Source organism: Apaloderma vittatum, unplaced genomic scaffold, assembly GCF_000703405.1.
Source record: "Apaloderma vittatum isolate BGI_N311 unplaced genomic scaffold, ASM70340v1 scaffold42730, whole genome shotgun sequence".
Classification (NCBI taxonomy): domain Eukaryota; kingdom Metazoa; phylum Chordata; class Aves; order Trogoniformes; family Trogonidae; genus Apaloderma; species Apaloderma vittatum.
Window position 1 is genome coordinate 1 of NW_009695811.1, and position 20,621 is coordinate 20,621.

Here is a 20,621-nt window from a genome sequence, read left to right on the forward strand (position 1 = left end):
ATATATTATATAGTATATTATATTATTTTAATACTGAAGCCAGTATTATGAAGTCAAGTATTATTTAGTCACTGCTAAAGCTGAGAGGACTGAAAAAATTATTAGTGTGGAGGAATATGGTCAATTCGTAAAAGAAAACATATTTGTTTCACAAAGACTGCATGATATCTCACTATGATGTAGACAGTCCACAACCTATATACAAGTCAAGAACTATCTTCTATAGCTCAGCAACCAGCAGATGCGGCACTAAATGGGTGCCAAAAGGATCCAAAAAAATAAACCATTGACATTTCCAAAAGAGGACCAAGCATTTTATATCTGACAGTAAATATACCCCAATATCATTACAACTTCTGTTGTCAGCAGTGCATGCCTATAAAAGCTAAATATCTTCTATCACTACAGGTTTATCTATTCAGGCCATGATTGGAGCTATTTGATTGCTTTGGATTTCTTTTATGGTGCCACTTTTGAAACAGCGTATGCTCACTGGAGAGGGGATATCTGTCTCCAGGGCTGTAAATTCAAGACTTTTCACTAGACTTATATATGTGGAAAATACCAACTCTGTAATATTTTGGATTCCATGACAGATGGATATCATTCAAGATGTATTTAAAGTTACACAGCCAATTTCTATCACTTCAATGGTGTAGGGCACTGCCATGCAACAGCAGAAGCAATAAACTGAAAAAATAGAAATGCCTAACTAAAAACACACAGTGGAAATCGGAGGAGGTAGAACATAAATAAAAGTTAAAACATGTCATGATGACTAGTTTAAGCCATTTGTGTGCAAACATCAGGCTATATCTTGACAGGGACAAGTTCTTTCAGCCCTCTTGTGTAACATCTGATTTCCCTAATTTGAACACATTTTAGTCAACTAAGTTATGCCCTAGCCTCCTCATGTTACTAGGAGATAAGTCTGAACAACCATTGAGAGAAAGATTGCAGAAAACAGCTCAGGTGCTCTGTCTACTCTTTTTACTACAAAAAACACAAAAGGCCAGAAGCCTTTTTAAAGAGTATGAGAGGCCAAGGACCATAACATAAACTATTTCCAGAAAAGTTGCATTCTGTCAGTCATTCAAGCTACATGTACACATTGTGAAGTCGGTGCTCACGTTGCCTCACTGTACCAATACCGAGCAGTGAAACAGAGCTCCCCACCTATCAACGGCCAACCTAATTCCCAAAGCTGAATGGCAAGTGTTATTTACCCGATTTCCAGTAAAAGTCATGTGTCATTATGCCACCACTGGAACATGAGCTGGTGTCTTGGCACACCACTGAGCTGAGAAGACGTATTAGTTCATTTGCAGCCAGCCCAGTCTCTAGCTGAGGGCTACAGTTTTCCAGGTATGCTTGCCCACTGCCTACCACTGGAGTGTTATGTCCACATTTAGCAGAAATTCCCAGTTAAGAAATTATAGACTGAAAGTTGTTAAGTGGTGGGATAACTCTAATGGCACAAAAGATCTTCAGCATGTGAAAGTAGAAGTAAATTAAGACAATTGAGGGGGTTTTTTTCCAACAAAATGGGAAAAGGTAATTTGTACATACAGAATTGTTCAAAAGGAAGGGTCTACATTATTCAATTCCCGTGTAAAAATAACCAGAGAACAGGTGAACTTGTCTTAGGCTCCCATTTTTACAGTTCCACAATTTAAAAGTGGAAAAAGGTATTTCAGGTCTACATTGCTTTTTGTTTCAAAAGCATATTAATTAATATAGGTTCAGAAAAGTTAAATTAAGAATGGGCAAAACACAGGGATAGGAATGCAGCATAAGAATAAAAAGATCAGAAAGAACAGAGTCCTAACAAAATAACATAGCTATGTGAATTTAAAATTCTGCATCTTGGACAACGTACTGAAAAATAATACAACTATTGATTTTTGTTCTTTCCTGCTTCAGATACCAGGAAAGATCTAAATAAGAAAATAAATAACATCTCATTCCCACTCTATCTGAATTAAAGCACACAGCTGACTGTAGCACTAAGAAAACTAATTTCTGATTTGTCTGTCACCTGCATCTAATGCCGATATTCAAATATATGTGATGCTTCTAAGTATGACATATTAAAAATGAAGCAAGAATTCAATAAGCTGCACAAGATTAGTTTTGCGAATATTGTTGACGCTAAATCTGTAACAATAAACACATTACTAAATGAAATAGATTGTAATCTTGCACTAAATGAAGGCATTATGAACCAGGCTTATTCCCTTTTGTTAAAAATGCAATCAAATCCTTTTCAAATTTATCTGCTAAAGAAAACACATTCAAGATTTATTTAATTAACAATGAAAAAACTTTCTTCTTCCAATATTTTAAAGCAAAGTTAAAACAATATAACATCAGGCCATAATTCATTTAGGATAGCTTAGGTCAATAAAATTAAATAGATGCAATAAAAGAAAGGGATTAAAGAGCTCAACTGTAAAAGAAGCCTTATTATACCAAACCCTTAATGTTAACCTAGAAAGTGAAACTACGTTGTGAGAGAATAGCAAGGGGAAAGAAAAGTAACTGCTTTCAAACATGAAATAATAGGTGCTAAGTGGTGCTTTGAATAACTGGGAGTTATGTTTCTTTGAAAGGAACAGTACACTCCAGTGGTTAGTCCTTTCCAGGACTCAGTAGCTCTCAAGAAAGTGCTTGATAAAAGTTTCTCATTGATTCTGAAAACTACTTTATCAAAATTAATATTTTCTAATTAGTTATATTTTAATATTGATATATTTGTTATACAGTGAAAATATGGGTATCTAGCAAGTGACTACTCTGTACAGAAAATAAAAATTAAGTATGGTCAGTAAGAATTTAAAATAAAAACTGCTGCAATTTTTATATTCCCCACTGAAGTAGCTTGTTTTATTAACATAGCTGTAGTATGGGCTTCATATGTCACTGGGTGGAGTCCACCTGAAAGTACCAGCCCAATGAGACCTTGAGTGTACCTGGCAAGTTCTAACTGTCAAGATTAACTCAGTACAAGCCAGAAAGCAGTAAGAAGCAATAGATGAACTCTGTTATGAAACTATGGCTAACTTCACATTTTTGTAACACATTTAGGCAGGAGACCAGAGGGTATCAGAAATCCCAATGACAACTGCTGCCAGTAGGTATGAGAAAGACTGGGAGATTTGCCTGGGGCGACATGATTAGAGAGGTCATTGGCAGTTTATGCTGGTAATCTCATCTAGAGTGTAAAAGCAGCTCCTCAGGGGACATCCAGCCCAACGTGGAAGGCTAAGCCTGAGGTGCAAATGCTGCAAACAGTGGCTGGGTTGCTCCGTTACACAGAACCTGGACATGCCATGTTCCCTTGTGTTCAGCCTAAACTGGCCTGGAGGGGGCAGAGTCCCAACTGGTGCATGAGGTGCGTATCTGTGAGGCAGAAGTAAAATACTAGCATAGAAATTGTTATCTCCTCGATATACCCGCTGCACTCAGTAAACAGATTTTAGATTTTATGTCACTGGGTGATGTGGTTCTGTTCTTGTGGCCATCCTACCCCACTGGCTCAAGATATCCTGAAAGAAGACCCTGTTCATTATCCATAATATGCTAAACCCCCAGGAGAGTAAAGCAGCAGGCTGCCATGCAGATATTTCTTATTTCAAAAAAAACCACAAAAACCACCATGAATTAAACAAAAAATAGATCAAGAATAAGAAAGAGGTATGCAGAAAGAGAAACAACATTCCAGGAAAATTATCCTAGTGCCTTGCTATTGATGTACTCCTTTTTTACGGATGACACGGTTATAGAAAGTGCATTTTACGAAAGAAGATGTGAGATTTTTTTTTAGACAAACCATTTACATTCTCCTAAATGTATAGCAGGGGGTACAGAAAAGGGGGAAAAGAGAAGGATTTGACAATGTACTTGCAAGACTAGAGACAGGAATGTGCATTTTGATAAGCAAAAATTGACAAATTCACAGAAGATTTTGAAGAAATGAAAAAAACAAATCTGCCAGATACCTCCCTGGGAAAACATGTTAGAATTCTGGTCCCACTAAAATCACTGACCCATTTCATTTTGCTTCAGTAAGGCTCATATTCGAACTTGCAATTTTCACAATGCTTTGTGTGGCATTTTCTCTACCAGGAGAGACAGTAAGTGCATTGTTGGGCATCATACTTAATATGCATTTGAGTCTGGCCTATTTTTTGAAGAGTGCATGGTGTTTACTGATGACTAATCATACAATTTTATGCAGCATTTCTGATGGCTGATTCCACAAAGACATTACTTTCCTTTTGTTATGCTAGTCTCTTTTTCTCTAAAAGCAAACAAATTAAAAGAACCTTACGTTATGCAAATAAAAAAGACATTTTTTACTTTGCTTTAATAAAGAAGAGAGCAAAACTTTATTGTAAGAGAAACACCATTATTTCATGCTGCTGAAGCTGTTTACTGCCTTGTTGCACGCTCCAATTTGAATTAGTGAGAAAGTTTTGCCCAGAACCCCAAAATAGGGTTTCTTTTAAAGAACAGCTTTTAAAGAACATATTTGAATAATTCAACAAATTCAAATTTAATTTGCTTAACTTACAATTATATAAGAAAATGTGCTTATCTACCAAGTATCAAAATATTTGGATAATATGTAAGGTAAGACATTTAATAAAATAATCAAAATTTAATTTGTAAATAGAAACATTATCATCTTTGTCCATTCAGTGACAATTTTCTCCTCCCAAAACAGTCAAGATTATACAGACAGTGGTAATTTCCAAAAACTTTGGGAGTCTCAGGAGATCTGAAAGTTGTTGAAAGTTGTTTGGACTAGAAATAGTACCACATTCTATAAACACACTAACTTGCATAAAAAAGGCCTTTACGAAGCAGGCTTCAGAAATGTTTCCTAACAGCTCCAGCTGGTGCAGACAAAACTGACTTTACTCACTATACTCACCAAAGACTGTCCTGGCAGGCACAGATTCTCTGTTCAACCAGAATGACACTTGAGAGAGAATGACAGTCATGATACAGGGGAGGTAAGTCTGAATGACAAAATAACCAATTTTCCTCTTCAAGTGAAAATGAGCCGTCATTACTGTATATTCACCTAGGCGCCACAAACAAGGAAAATACAATGAAACAGAAGGTTATCATCTTAAGAAAGTCCATTTCCTTGGTAAAAGAAAGTTTGGTAGGTTTATGTGAAGCAAATGTGCTAGTGTTAAATTGCACAGAACCCATTTTGTAGTACAAAGCATCCTACAGAACATAAGAAAGTTTCTGAGTATGACTATATCTTAGTGCCTCAGGAAAGATTAGTGTTCAGGAACTTGCAGGCACTCTTCTATGCCCTGACAAGAACTTCAGTCCTGCAGGCTTCCACACATAAGCAACTCTCTGCGTTCACACAAAGCCACCCTGATAACTTAACGTAAAGTCAGAAGGCAACCATAGGGTCCATCACAACCTGGCACATGTAGGAACACAGTCCAGGATCTGGTAGAATAACTGGTGTTTAATGCCAAAAACATGATGGAAGAAAAAAAACATTTGAAACTTGCTTGCTTCACCATTTAGTAGACAAAAAAGATGTAATTTACAATCTAAAATTAAACAATTATCCCAGTCTGGGGTTAAGAACATTAGGATTCAAGACTGAGCTCCAGATAGCACAAAAAACCCAATCACTGGGGACAAGTTCATCTTTGCTATCATCAGATTTTTATTAATTTGAAAGAATCAGTAAAGTGCTGCTATGTGTTACTTGTGCCATACAATAATAGACTCTGCTTTATAGCTCACATTTTGCAACAGTTTTTTCATTAGCTTTCTTACCCCACTAGCAATGCCTATGGTCTTCATAGCCAAGTGACTGCCTTTTTTTTCCAAAATATGTTTTACTAACCTGTACTTGATTTAACTGTCTCTTTTCCAATTGTTTGGCCTAAAAGATCATACTGATTCAATCTGGAGCCATCTGGTGCCACTTGCACCGAGTCTGAAGCGTTGTAAGTCCAAATGTATGTCACTTCTGAAGTTGTGTACGCATCTGTGGGAAATAAGATAAAATATTTTGTCAGCAATTTAAATTTAAAAAGAACACCACAAAAAATTTATGGTAAAAAATATTTTTGGCCATTCAAAATAGCTTTACTGTAGGGGAAATGCTTATCGCATCATGGAAACAGGGCACTCATTTATGATCTTATTAACCAGAATTTATTGCTACTAAATTATAAACAATATCTCTTCTGCACTATTAAAAAACTTGTCAGAGATTAGATATTATATATATGCTAAAATTTGTGGTAAACCAGATGAAAAGTACAATTTGCAAGATTTAGGACACACAGGGAGGTTGGATTAGACGATCTCTAAGGTCCTGTCCAACCTAGGCCATTCTATGATTTTTGAAAATTCATTATATTGTTCTGACTTCCCATCATCCTCACTCTCCACTTTGGGAGTGTATCACAAGCATTTTACTCCTAGCTGAAATTGATACCTAAATATGGGTAGCCAGGTTCAGTGCTCTTAACAAATCTGTAGTGACTCTGTGTAGTGACTCGCCCTGCACACCCTCTTAAATTTCACTCCTTGGCATGTTTTTGTGGGACTGACACTGACATTAAGCAAACTGCTCTCTCAGTGCATTCATCATCAAACATACATTTAGCCTAGGGTCTGTCACAACAAACTAGAATGAAAGCAAATCAACACTGTATTTTAAATAGCATTAATGCCTCTCCAGTAAGTAAGAAAGAAAAAAAATGTAGTATGTCCCGCAAGTTTTTCCAGTCAAATATCCTATGAAAGGAAAAAGTAAACCACTGACGGAAAAAATCGTGTGTTCATTTTGATTGACATTTTAAGTCTTAGTATAATTGTAGTGAAGTGAAAAAGAAAAACAACATTTCTGTTGGGCTGAAAACATTTTTTGTTGAGAAATCTCTGAAGACTCACAAAGAAACTCCTTCATGCAACTAGCCATAAATTGCATGTCTAACAAAATCTAGCAGGTGGGTAGCACATAGGGAATTTTGACACTTCCCTTCTATCTCTGCAGCTTCCCACAAGAAGACCTCTGCTTTAATGCAAACCAACAGTATTGCCAATTGCTGATTTGTCATGATCTTCCCCACTGTTGGCTAGACTTTTTGATAAGGGTAAGGAGAGACAATCTATTAAGATACAGCTTCTCTAATAAACTCAGTTTCACTTCTCTTTCATAAAAAAACACCTGAGACAATCATACAGGCCAATGATCCTCCGAGCAATGTAAGATTAACAGCATATGAAGAGCTGTGACAAACACAAACCACTGGCCGACTTGCCTCACCTAAACCAAAATCCTCAAGATTTCTGATTATTTTCACTACTATTCATCATTTAAATTCTAGAATAAAAGCTGAACAATGCACAGTAGTCTAGAAATTACTTCTAGGTAAAGAGGTTAAATGAACGTGAAGTCATTTAAAATAAAGGGAAATGTGGCTGGAGCAGAGGTGACTATGGGGGAAACGAAAGACAGCTTTTCTAAAATCACATTTCCCACAGTTTGAGTTCTCCTGTTTACTAGAAACCAGAAGTCATGAGCACAGAACAAAGAACAAATTAGTAAGCAAAGAAATCCACACAAAGTTCACACAAAGTCTAATATACCTAGTCAGAAGGGTTTCCAATTTAGTAATGCAAATTAAGTCGTACTATAAAGTTGCCTCTTGGCAAGTTTCATTATTATTATTATTATAGGTTTTTAAGTTGTTTTGAGGCTACATGAGTCTTTTTTCTACCCACACCTTATAAATCAAATATATCTTGCTGCGCACATATATGTAAATATTATTAGTTGGTAGCTGATTTCAGCTAACATCTCTGGTGGTAGTTAGTTAATATGTATTATGTATTATAAATACAATATTTAGAGGGCAAAAGAAGCTCTGTGATAGAAATATTGTTAATTCTAATGATCTTTTATCTCCACAGCTAAGATTTCCCTCTAGTGTGGAAACATCATCAGAAACACAAACTTGGTTTAATTTGCTCCAAACTCCAAGGAAAAAGGATGTGTCAGGGTTATGGAGAGTGCTTTGACAGTGCTTTGACAATGTTCATCTGGTTAATGGCATCTTTAGCAGCAGCATATCACCTGTTTTGTAACTTGTGGAGCTGCAGTTAATGCAAAATCAGACAGAATTTGAAAGTATTAACAGGTTTCCTCAAAATACTATTCCTTTTTCTAGGCTGCAGCCAAAGAAAACAAAGAAAACCTTTTAGCATACAAAATCCAGGAAATACATAAAATGTGATCCTAATTCACAATGAAGAATAAAGGCTGTGCTATAGGTAAATGAAGTTACGCTGCTGTTAAATAATACTAGTGAGACCAAAGTCGCCCAATCTATAACATCCAGATGAGCTAATGAGTGAAATATTTATCAGCATTTGCCTTCATTGTATAAGAATGTAAACCCAAGTATCATTAACAATAAAGAGAAAATCAATGTTTCAATAAATGAGAAAAAACATTCTTTGAAGACTTTAATCTGCTTTTCATTAATACTACACAGGCTACGTGCACCCATATCGGCATTCATCGGTACAGTTTGCATGCTGGAATAAAAGTGCTGAATTAGGTGTATAGTGTTTATGGTAAACTGGTGTCAAGCAATACATTAGAAGACACAACCCTGAATAGAAAAAAAGAGATTTCGAAGTGTCAGGTTGCAAAGTTTTTAAAAAGCACCCTCTTCTGATTTAAACCTCTCATGTAACAACGTCCTGAAACAAAATGATACTGAGCAATGTTAGCTATTCACTAACACTTTCATTATATACTTACAGCTCCCAAATTTCAGTGGGCATGAGTGAGCATCCATAGGGAAGTCCTCCAAGTGCATTGGACATTCAGCTTGGACTGTAAGCCTAAAAGGCAAAAGAGCGCTACGCGTTTAAGTCAGTTAGCAGGACAAGAAAATCAATTCCACAGAAATGAACAGAGTTCATGCTGATTTAGGAGACGAAACTGAAATGCTATATTAAACTAATTAAAATTTAAATCAGCTCTTGCTTCTTCCCTTTTATGTGTTCCTTTGGAAGGCATTGACTTATCACATCAAAAACCTGAAAGAGCTGACCTCAAAACTATGAGGAAAGGCCATTTAAATAAAAATATAAATTATATAACTTCAGGTTGTTAAGAGCAGCCATTTTCTTCTCATAATATTCAGAGGTACGTGTGTGATTATATGCCTCTCAAAGGCTCATTACAAAAGCACATAAAATACAGTTAATTTGCCAAAGAACTGTGCTCCATAGTTTTCTGATTTTTTTAAAAGTTTGAATGAAAGATGTAGGAAACAAAAATTGCATTCCTTCAAAAGATTGCTGCTACTCATTCTCTGTGTTACTTCTGATTATTTTTTATTTATGTACAAATGTGACAGTATTTTAACAATGCATTCACTTTGGTCTCTTTGTGAAAAAATCCCAGCAATATCTCAGTGTCAAATATGGGGATTAATATGATAAAAAATAATTTTTAAAAGTTTGAAGAAAGTTTTTGACAGACTTTTCCTTTCCAGTATTTTTAATATAAATAAAGAATACATAAAAAAAAATTTACCCCTCCTAGCCTGTGAACCTCCTCTGAATAGAGAGCTTTTTCTATATGTCCTCATTCCTCTTCATCCAGCCTCAAATATCAGCTACATCCACCTGTACTCCCAGTGGTCCATAGTCCTACATTCTCCTGTTCTTCCACCCAAAAGTACTGCATATTTCTATTCTCCCATTCCCCAGGAAATTTTTTCTGAAGTCAAGGGGCAGAGAGAGAGGAGTCAGCAAACAGCTGAAGGCAAAGGAAAGGACTGCATGAGCCACTGATATAAATCACACTATAATTTTAAATAGACACAGATAAAAATGCCTGTTTAAGATTTAGACACTTCACATAGTAATTTCATGCCCACAGAAGCAACATACTTACAAGTGACAAAGATGCTTATTTAATTCTAGCTGGCATGACATATCTTATATTTTTAAAAAAATAAAAATCTTCATAATGATTTCAAACAGTGTTTTTTATAGCATGTGATTATACCTTCTGGAAGGAGAGAATTTCAGCCAGTTTATATAGATAGATATTCCAACAGTGATTTCAGCCCAAGCAAAATTACTACAAATGGGAGCCTCAATTTATTTCCAGCTAACTTTTGTGAACCTCTCCAACCACCACATCATTCCACATTATTAGCAGTCTACTCATCAACATTCAATAATGTAAGGGTTTGAGTGTTTTATAGTAAATGAGGCTTAAGGCATGCTGATAAAGCTGCATGGAAAAAATTGCACAGTCTGTTTGCTTTACAGCTCACATTTTATATCTTACTTAGGCTAGGGATTTTAAATCTACATACACAACAAATTCAATTTATTAAATATTCTCAGAGAAAAAGCAAGACACTAAATCAAGGGTCTCTGGAAACTTGGATTAAAAAAAAACAAAAACAGAAAAAAACCCAAAAAACTTCATGTAGGTAACAATATTGCAAAGGAGTAACAGAAAAATAAATTTGCCTTATAAAAAACCTGGGTATGCCTATGCATACACGATATTTATAATTTTTCACAAATTCTTTTCTAAGCAAATTTAATACATTTTACCAGCTAAGTGTTTATCTTAGCTGTCAATCATGCTCAGGATGCAAAAATTAAAACTATTAAAAATAAAGTAAAATATTTTAATTAGACCTAAAGGAACAGTTACTACAGACAAAAACGTCTTTTTTTTTTTTTTTTCTGTAGTTCTTGCTGCAAGGAATTTGAGGCATTATTAATGTTTTCTTCTTCCTCTTTATTTTTTATTGTCACTGATCTTAATAATAAATTTGCTTAAGGGCTCACCTGGTCAGTACGATGGGTGCAGTAACAGGCAAAATTTGTACTATGTTAAGATGAAGCTCGTAAACTTTGAGTATTCTTAACAATTCTCACATAGACATTTCCCTCTGAAGGTCTTGAAGCATTTTATGCAAATAATCAGTATGTTTTAATAGTTTATAGAGGTACGAGAATGGAATAACACATAGCAAAACTGATCTAACTCATAGTCGGCCAACAGACTTGTAACAGCATTGGAAATAAAACATACATTTTCCTAGCTTGCTTTCCACTGGTACAGAAATGAAGCAAAGGAGAGTCCTCCTGGAACCTTATTTAGGTTCATATAAAGAAAATCGTATCAAGAAATAGCTTGAGCAGAGAACAGATGAAAAGACTTACCTCATGGTGTACAAGAGAGTCCCATCATCTTGGATCCGTAGAAGCTTGTTTGGCATTGTCATGTTGTGAGCCACTGACTTCTTCCCATTGTGAAAAAATGTATCTGGGGTCCAGATTTTGCTGGCCATTAAGTTGTTCAATCGAAGAATGTTCATTGGGCCCTTAAACTTTAATCTCTCATCCTTCCACCTCTGACGGAAGAACACATCTATTGTGTATTCCTGTAAAGGAATAAACATAAGTGCTGTTTGACACAATGAAATATTAATCTGCTCTTGGAGGGCCAAAACAGAAAAGCTCTGCTTGCAAAAATTCCCCAAGTAAAATTGTCAAGGGAGAATAACCATCACACAAAATTGTGTAATACTCAAAATAATAGAGAGGAAGTCAATTTATTAAGGGTGTGACATTCTGCTTCAAGACTGCGAGCTGCTGTTTGTATATTAAACCCTTTCAATATTTAGATTTCTGTACCTGATGCACATAGTATGTGTGACAGAGGTAATTTCAATAAACACAGCTATTATACATTAAGAAGGATATTAAACAGTTCCTGCAGCAGACACACCTGAAGGTGAATAAGCCAGCATTTCAAAAGCATAGAGAATGGCTGAGACTGGAAGGAAGGAAACAAGGCTACCCATAAAAGGTGCAATATACCCAAATTAACTGATATAAGGAAGATTCTTCCAAAGAGGAAAAGTAAGACTCTGTAGTGGTATGGATTTTATTAACAAAAGAACAAGACCTGATGATTAATGGGTGACACACACTGTTTGCTGAACTCTACTCTGATGCCTAACCAGAAGTACAGTCTGGAGAAAAGGATGCAGGCAAAAACAGACTGATGACCTAGACCAGATGCCTGGGTCACCCAGCACTGGATACCCCACCTGCTGGGTTTTATTGCTGCCCTAAATAAATAAACAAACAAACAAGATACTGATTAAACATGGGTAATGTAAATTCACCAACTAACTTCAACTTGGATCGTAAATGGATTATTAGTGTTTTGCTACTGTCAGCACAGCATATAAATTGGGAATGGAAGAGTTCAAAACCTTTGTTGGAGGCAAACTGTATTCTGTGGATTGGCAAATGCTACCTTGGTGCAATTTCAGTTTTGTTGGACAGGAGCAAAATGAATCCCTGATTTCAAAATACTGGTATGTTACAATAGTCTGTACTATTGCAATGACTCCTCAAATTCTACAGTTTACATAAACCATTTTCAAGTAAACTATCTTTGAATGGCCAAGTTCTGATAAAATTCAACCAATATAAAATATTCAAGAGACTTCAATGTAAAAGTGATTTCAAGGAACTTATCCGCCCCCACCACCTTCTGCTGGCTCCCTTGTGTCTTGATTAATAAGGCTTAAGTTTTCTCTCCATCAGTCATAGAGTGATACAAAAGGAGTGCTGAGTAGACAGCAAGAAGCAACAGCCCTTTTCACCAACTCTGGTCGGTGAGCCAAGGAGCTGTGAGAAACTTTTCCAGGCCAGGGCCAGAGGCTAAGATGAATATGTGGAATAAAGAAAAGAGAATTCTGTTACCTGAAGGAGCATGGCGGGGCTGAAGAGAAAGCAGTTGTCATTAGGAACTGTGACGGGTGCTTGGGGGGGAGATATTTTTAGAATGATGCAATGGGATACTCATAAACTCATCTTACAAAACCTACAAGCACACAATTTTTTTTTAGATTTATCGAGAGGTCTTATATTACCACAATAGAATGTTGTTATTTTTCTAATTAAAATTATAGTTATTCAAACAAATATTAAATAAAACTAACACTATGGAACACCAAAAATTAATTTGCTTGACTTTCTTTAATGTCAGTTGCTATTATCTCTAATAATATTTTAGTAAATATATCTGTCAAAAAAAATTGCTTTCTAAAACATACATTTCTTTGACATTATACCTGACCTTTTACTGTTTCTCATCACTGCCAGAAACATTGCCTTCTGACAAGTAATTTGCCCATTTCTCCATGATAGATCACATTCAATTGCCCTGTTTTATTTGCTAATTTAGATGTTGTTTTATTTCCTCATTATTGTGTGACTTAAAATTCCACTTACAAATTCCAAGTTATCTATCAGTTCAGTTGTAGATCAGGGAAAGTCATGAAACAAAAAACCATGGAGGATCAGAAGCAGCAGCAAGATCAGGAGCAGCAGGAACAGTGTGCTTGAAGCAGGGGGAACATATGAATTCTGGCTGGAAATACCAGGGAATTCAAGGAAAACAACTGCCCTAAAAGCCTCCTCATGGCTTCTGTCTCAGTGGCTTTGCAACTAAATCATTGCTATGTATAAGATTGATACCTAAGGTATAAAGAAGTGGAAAAAGAGCCTGAGGGAGTAAGACTTTGAAATTCTAACTGAAAATCAACAGAAGTGAGTGATAAGTCCTACAAGTTCCTTTGACAAATATTGCTGCACATACATGATCAGAATATAAATCTTAAGTTTTTATGTTTCCATCAATAACGAATTTCAAAGGTCCTGCTTCTTCACTGTCTTCTGACATATATAAAAAGAATTACAAAAGACATAAAATAGGAAAAAAAAAAGCAGACATGATGTGCCACTAAAACAAAACAGCAACATTTCAAAAAAACATATCTGATGCAGGGCAGTTAATTAGGAAGCAGAATAAGCAGGAGAGAATCTGAGCTACAGCCTTGAAAGTTCCCACTGATAAATCTCTGACTGATCCACAGGTAATTCTATTCTCTCCAGCCAATTCATGCTGAAAATCCTTATTTGCAGAACATCCCATTTAGGAGATGGAAACAGAACAAACCAAGGTTTAATGTGAACGATCATGAACTCCTCGTTCCATTTACAGTATCACTAGGATCTCACATAGTTCTTAAATAACTTGTCTTTCTATAGACCTCAATGCATTTTCCAAAGGAAGTATTGATATATCAGTTTTGTATGAAGGGAAGCCAAGGCACAGAGATGAAATTAACTTGTCCCAGTCCACTTGCAGAGAGATTATGAAAAGCAAAATACAATCCCTGCCTTTGGCATCCCAGTGCTATATCCACTGACCCCATGTTCCCTCCTGAGGCTAATTTATTCTGCTCATAGCAATGAATATCCCTATGATGATTACCACACAAAACAAGTGAAAAAAACAGGAAACTTGTCAAATATTTTCAATATAATCAATGTGATAAAAAGACAGCATTTATCAAAAGATGCTATGTAAATATTTTGTAACTATTTCCTGTTCCATATATGTACCACTTTAGAGTAAATGCCGTGTAATATTTACTTTCCAAGCAAGACTAATATTGTGTTAAAAATGCAAATCTGGGCTCTAGAAAAAAAAGACTCAAATTAGTACCTGATACTCATTTCATACAATCTGCAGAAACTCTCCTATATGAAAAACCTGTGCTGTCTCTGGACATTTACTAAACCACTCTCCAATATATAGTGCAGTATCTCCACAAAATCACAAGAGCATCCTTCCAGGACTACAAAGGACTCCTGTGATCATTTCTGGACAAGCAAATGCTTCCTACAGATTTGTATCTGAAATTGTGCTTTCAAAGCTGGACTCTAACACAGTGCAATTAAACAATCTTTCAAACATGTATTATACCAGCTTACATGAACTTTGAAGGATGGATGATGACATTCTTACTGCAGTCCTATGAAGCACTTCAGTTCAATGGTCAGAAGAATAAAACAGAATTTCATTCTTCTTTTAATATAGAGTAATGCACAGCAAAAAGAAAAGACATTAGTGTCTCTGGGAGAAGCTTTTACTGACCTGAGTATAAGCAATCCCTACTCACTACCCGGCAGTCTTTAGCTTTGCTAAGGCCAGATTTGTATTGGAAAAGTTCAAGCTACAAAAAATGTACTCTCATTCTCTTCAGCTAATGGTTGGCAGATTTTGGCAGTCTTTGCATCTGGAGTCAAGATGGATGTGTTCCAAACATCTCAGAAATTGTGAGTGTCCATTAGCAAGCAGTACTGGCATGGAGCAGACTGAACATTTTATTAATCACCTTCTGGAACACATCATTTTGTTTAGTGAATAGTTCAGGCCAGAGTTCTTCGCTCCCTACTTATAAAGATTTTTCTGTCAATTCTCTAAAGAAAGTTTGGCTTTATCTTGACCACTGTTAAAGGCATTAGTGACACACATATATAACCATTACAGGAAATTTTAAATACTGCAAAATTAAAAAGGCAAATAATACAATTTTTTTTTAAAAAAAGGGTAAATGGCACACATATCTTTTTATTGATTCCTCAAAGACAGTCAGAAATACCGTGGTTGATACATTGACAAGATAAATATGTAAGATTCATGGACTTAAATCTCATCTAACTAATACAGGAGCTTCACATTAATATTTATTTTTACATTAGTACAATTTTTTAATTTTAGTTCTTAAAAAGCACATTCTTAGTGTCATAGCTACCATAAAGCAATGTGTTATTTTTCTTTCAGTTTAGCTTAAAAACATTAATAATATTAATATTCAACTAGTTCTGTTGAATGCAACTAGGTATCAAAACCACTTACAAGAAAACTAAGCAGGAGTTTAGACAAGAGATTAAAAAAATGGGAGGAAAGAAAAGCATTTATTCAAAGCAAAATAATCTTGCCCAGTATATGCAGTTTTGCTATAATCTGATATTTGTGGGTTTGATGAGTGCAAGTTTGCAATGGATCTTCTGAAAATTAGTTGACCAAACTTCCTCATTAGGCATTTGAATCTAGCTTTTGAGTGAATGTTGAAATTAGCTTTAGAGCGGGAGGATTAAATCACCACTTTTTTGTCTTTGTCATTTCATTCTGTGTGGGATAGATGTATGCATGGTGCAAATGGCATACACAAGGGCTAACGCACTACAAGAGTCTGTAAAACCCCATAGTTCTTGAAGCACATTGTTGTACAGCTTGGCTTTACCTTGGTCTGTCCACCAGATTGGACAATGTTTCTACCATTTTCACCTCACTTTCTACTTATCTTTAAAGAAGAAAATATTGCCCAACAATATCAGGACTGAAAAAGCTCAGGATGAAATTCGCCTCTCCTCAAAAACCTCTCAACACTCCAGTCACAACCACTGACTAGTCAGGCTCTATAGAAGTATTTCCCTAGCTATGTATCTAACACAAAATCTCATTGCACAGTTGTATAAACTGAATCCATTTGTTCTTTTCCAAAATTTACTTTCTCATGTGTACCAAACACAGAACATAGAAGGAAATAGCAGATGGCCAGAAATTTCTTTCAGGTCTTTGGGAGGTGTGGATCTTATACATTGTGAACAGAATTCTTGAAAATATTCTAAACAAACTCCCTTATGAAGGAGGGTTGTGGTTTGAAACTGCACTGTTTGTTATTTTTTATCAAAACCCTTAACAGCCCTGTTAAAAACTTAAACGCTATCCCATTCTTGCATTTCAAAGGAACATGTATTAGTTTTTAAATACATAAGTAATGTCTACCAGATATACATAACCTTTAATACTATCAAGTTTTTGTGGTATATTTCTAGGGAATTGTAGCATGATTTTCCTCTATCTGAAGAACTCATTTCAAGCCTTATATGTCTGCTTCGTCTGTCACCTTCAGTCATCTTTGTCTAAGCATTTAATCTAAACATGAAGTATTTGAAAAAAATATGAAAAAAATGTGTTTAACCAGTTTGAATGATAGTGTCTCGGGAAGAGAAAGTCTTCCTGTTCATATCCATTTACAAAAAAGACCTTCTCTGACTGATTTTCTCTCTCTTTCTTTCCATAGACCTGATGTAGAATGAACTCTGCATCTAAAATAAGCACTGAGGAGGGATAAGAGAGGAATGTGAAAGATACAGATAGGGGTTACTCAGAAAAGAGACTGCAGGATATTATTCACACTGCTGTCAAATACAAACACTTCTTATTACCCTTTTTTATTCAGACATGGAGAAAGAGCAACCCTGGAACACAGTGGATGCCTAGTGCCAGGGACAGGAATCCAAGTAAGAGGTACACTGAGAGCTAATGTCAGTGAAAGTGTTGGACACAGCCTCTGACAAATCAATCTCCAGTATTGATCCATCTGGCAGGATGTTGCACAGAGGAACAAGCGTTCCAGATAGAATAAAATGACGGAAATTCTGCAAGAGATCATGTGAGATATCCTCCTCAAAAATTCAGCCTACAGATTTAACTTGCAAAGGCAAGGAACTGAGATTATAACAAAAGTGAGCAGATAAACCAATTTAGTGACTTTTCAGAAACATATCAATAATAAAAAGACAACCTAGATGTTCCTCAACAACCAAGAAAGTCACATGTATTTATCATTTGTGTTCAGCTTTTACTCTTTAGTCTTCTGTTACTGAGCTAAAATAAAACTACAGTAGAATAATTGCAGGGTTTTTTTTTTAATCTTTGTGAAAAAGTCATCTTGGTTTATTCCCTTATCTGTCCTGACTTACATATAGCCCTGTAAAGCTTCTCCTCAGTTAAAGAAATATAATAATTCTACTCTGAAATAGCTAAAATAATAAGTTGCATAGAAAAAAAACAAAGTCTGAAATACAAAATGGAATTAGGAGTTCTGTAAAACAGACACACAGAAAAGAAACGTGGCTCCCAGTTGAACCACTCTCTCTAAAGAACCATTCTTACTCATAGTTAGAGGTACCGTAACGATCCTTTCAGTCATTTCTGCATTTGAACTTCAGCCTTTGCTGAAAATTTCTCCTCTGGCTATATTTGAAAAATCAGAAATGCTTATTAAAAGTTTAATTGAAAACTAATGGCAGCATGCGTAGTGATGAACTAGCTGGCTATGACCATCTCTACAGAGAAATATTCATAGTTCTTGACTCTAGGGTGAAAAAATAGAGGTGTATCACCAAGAAAGTATGAAAAATGGTTGTGTACAAACAAACAGCATGGAGAAAAAATGTGAGCACAGTAAACAAAATTCCCTAAAGGCAATGAAAAGCTAAGGTTGAAAGTTGAAACACGAAACTTTCAGAAGGGTTGTTAGTTTTAACATTCAAGCAAAACTGGATGAGATCCTGCCACCTACTGTGTGTTGTAGTGACAACTGGAAAGATTGCTCTGAAGCAAAATTTGGCAAAATTTTGGCAAAGCTTTCTTTACAGCAGACTTCATATAAAGGCTCTCAGTGTTTTCATGCACTGTTTTATATAGAATAGCTATTGCTTGAGGAGTACACATGATTCTCATTTATTATTTATATTTTTTTTCTATCAAGAACATCAGAACTTATGGCTAACTGGGAAATTTTAGAAGTCAAAATGTTGGCAGAGCCTGGAAAGAAAGAAAATCTGAGAAAATACTTGTAAAAGGACCTCGCTTGCAGTGCTAAAATCAGTTAGCAGCATATATATTTGCAAAGATACGTCAATCTACTAGACTTCAAATAACTAATTTTGAAAATCAAAGAAATAATCAGTTTTAATGTTTAAATTATTTTCATTTTATTATCCTACAAATCGTAACCCAATCAAAATCATCCTTCCCTCAGAATTTTCAAGTTTTAAATATTTTATTTTAATTACAAATGTTTTCATTACCCTCTTTAATAGTAATTTAGTCTTATAACTCTTTAGAAAATTCAGATATGCTTTGGTTTTAGTTGTTCTGTTCAATTTTTGGTTTGTTTGTTTTTCTAAACAACACAGCTTTTCTTCTCTCAGGCTAATGTCAAAATAAATTTGTATCACTGATCTAGTTGGAAGCCTATAAGGCATAGCATCATAATACTGAACTTAAACATTTCAGAGAAATAACAGCTCAAAAAGACAGGGCAGTGAAAGTAAAATCTGTTTAATCCCATGTTTTCGTTTGCCTTCCTTGATTCTTATTAGTTTGCAAAATGAAGTTGAAAATTCCTGTTGTATATTGGCATTTCCCTTGACATTAAATACTATGGTTGACATACAGTAGCATTTTTATGACATGGCTAACACAGATACACCGGTATTTTAGTCACAGCAGTTCATCTGAAGAGCAGTTTGCAATGGAGTTCTGGCCAAGAGCCAAGAGATTGAGGAGCTGACTATTTGGGGCAGAAGAGAGAGTAACGTCTTTTTAACCTAGTCAAACTCTTAATCCACAGCAAGGATCAAAAGTTTCTGACTTTACATATTTGGAGAAAAATCTCAGCCACAACTTTTACCTCCTAAATTTATCAGTGACAATTTCAGCTAGCCTAAAATTAGTCAAAGATCAAATTCTCCCGGACTCAATTATTTTTTGGCAGAATTTTGATACTGGAAAGACACAGGTAATATGAATAAAAACCTACATTCTAGCCATCACACTGAGTTACAGATTGCACATGATACTACGTATTCATGAATGGGAACTATACTTACTGAGGAAAACAGAAACCTCACAAATTTCTATTAATTCAACAACAACAAAGGTTAGAATGACATTTTATCAACTTCCTTTTTGCATACTGTAAACACATATTAATCATGTGCCATGACTGTGATTCCCCTTTCCATTTTCTACAGGTTTTTCTCCTAAGCACCATTATTCCTCCCCAGATGCTAACTAAGGGGCAAAAAACCAAACTGGCAAATAGATAATCAAAAGAGGTGCAGTCATACACCTCATGATTTTTCTTGCTATGAAAAATCCCAGGGAAAAGAATCCTACTAGCAGCAATGACTATGAGAGTTTTGGACAACAGTAGCATCCAGCTTAAAAAACTTACATGACTGAGGACTTCACCACTCACACTGTGAAAGCAAATGACTACAGAGGCTGAAACCCAACCTTCTTGAAATGATCTGAGATTCGGTTTGGCATCCTCTCGACATTTAGGAGGACATGAGCAAGAGTCCAGTGAAGCCTTTCAAAGGAGGGAGCTTATGAAATAAGAATATTCTAGAGCTTCAAGCATTTACAGAAGAAAATATTGGTAAACCCCGCATATAGTAGTTCACATTACCAATTTAATAATGCAATATCTAAATGAAAGAGTACTGATGGTAAAAAGTCTAATGTCACCTTCATGTTTGACAGAATATGTGGTAGTTTGGAAGCTATTATTTGAGAACTCACATGTTGAAATTTTCTAATTGACTGCTCATACGTTTCAAAATGACTTTATAATTATCAACTGAGCAAGCTAAATTAACCCTGAAACTTGTAGTAGTAAGTATTAAACTGCTCTCTCTCGCTTACCTATCTGCTTATCTACAAATAGGCGTATCCATTACCTAACACCTGCCATTCTGAGCCACCGTGCTCTGTTTGATTAACACCTCTGCGCAGAGCTGGTAACCTGTGGCATCCAACAGCCTGACCCTTACTGGGCCATCAT

The 20,621-nt window shown here is 35.6% G+C and overlaps 1 protein-coding gene across 1 annotated transcript in view; it reads right to left on the reverse strand.

Annotated features, from left to right (window-relative positions):
• Positions 1-4,939: 4,939 nt before the first annotated feature.
• Positions 4,940-20,621, reverse strand: part of LOC104268407 (gamma-aminobutyric acid receptor subunit alpha-2) — a gene marked incomplete at its 3' end in the record, with an annotated part of 42,951 nt that continues 27,269 nt past the window's right edge. The window contains exons 4-7 of the mRNA XM_009872462.1: positions 11,269-11,489; positions 8,828-8,910; positions 5,891-6,034; positions 4,940-5,092 (exon numbers count right to left, since the gene is read on the reverse strand). Of these exons, the coding sequence (XP_009870764.1) occupies positions 4,940-5,092; positions 5,891-6,034; positions 8,828-8,910; positions 11,269-11,489 (601 nt within the window). The remainder of the gene's footprint in view (positions 5,093-5,890; positions 6,035-8,827; positions 8,911-11,268; positions 11,490-20,621) is intronic.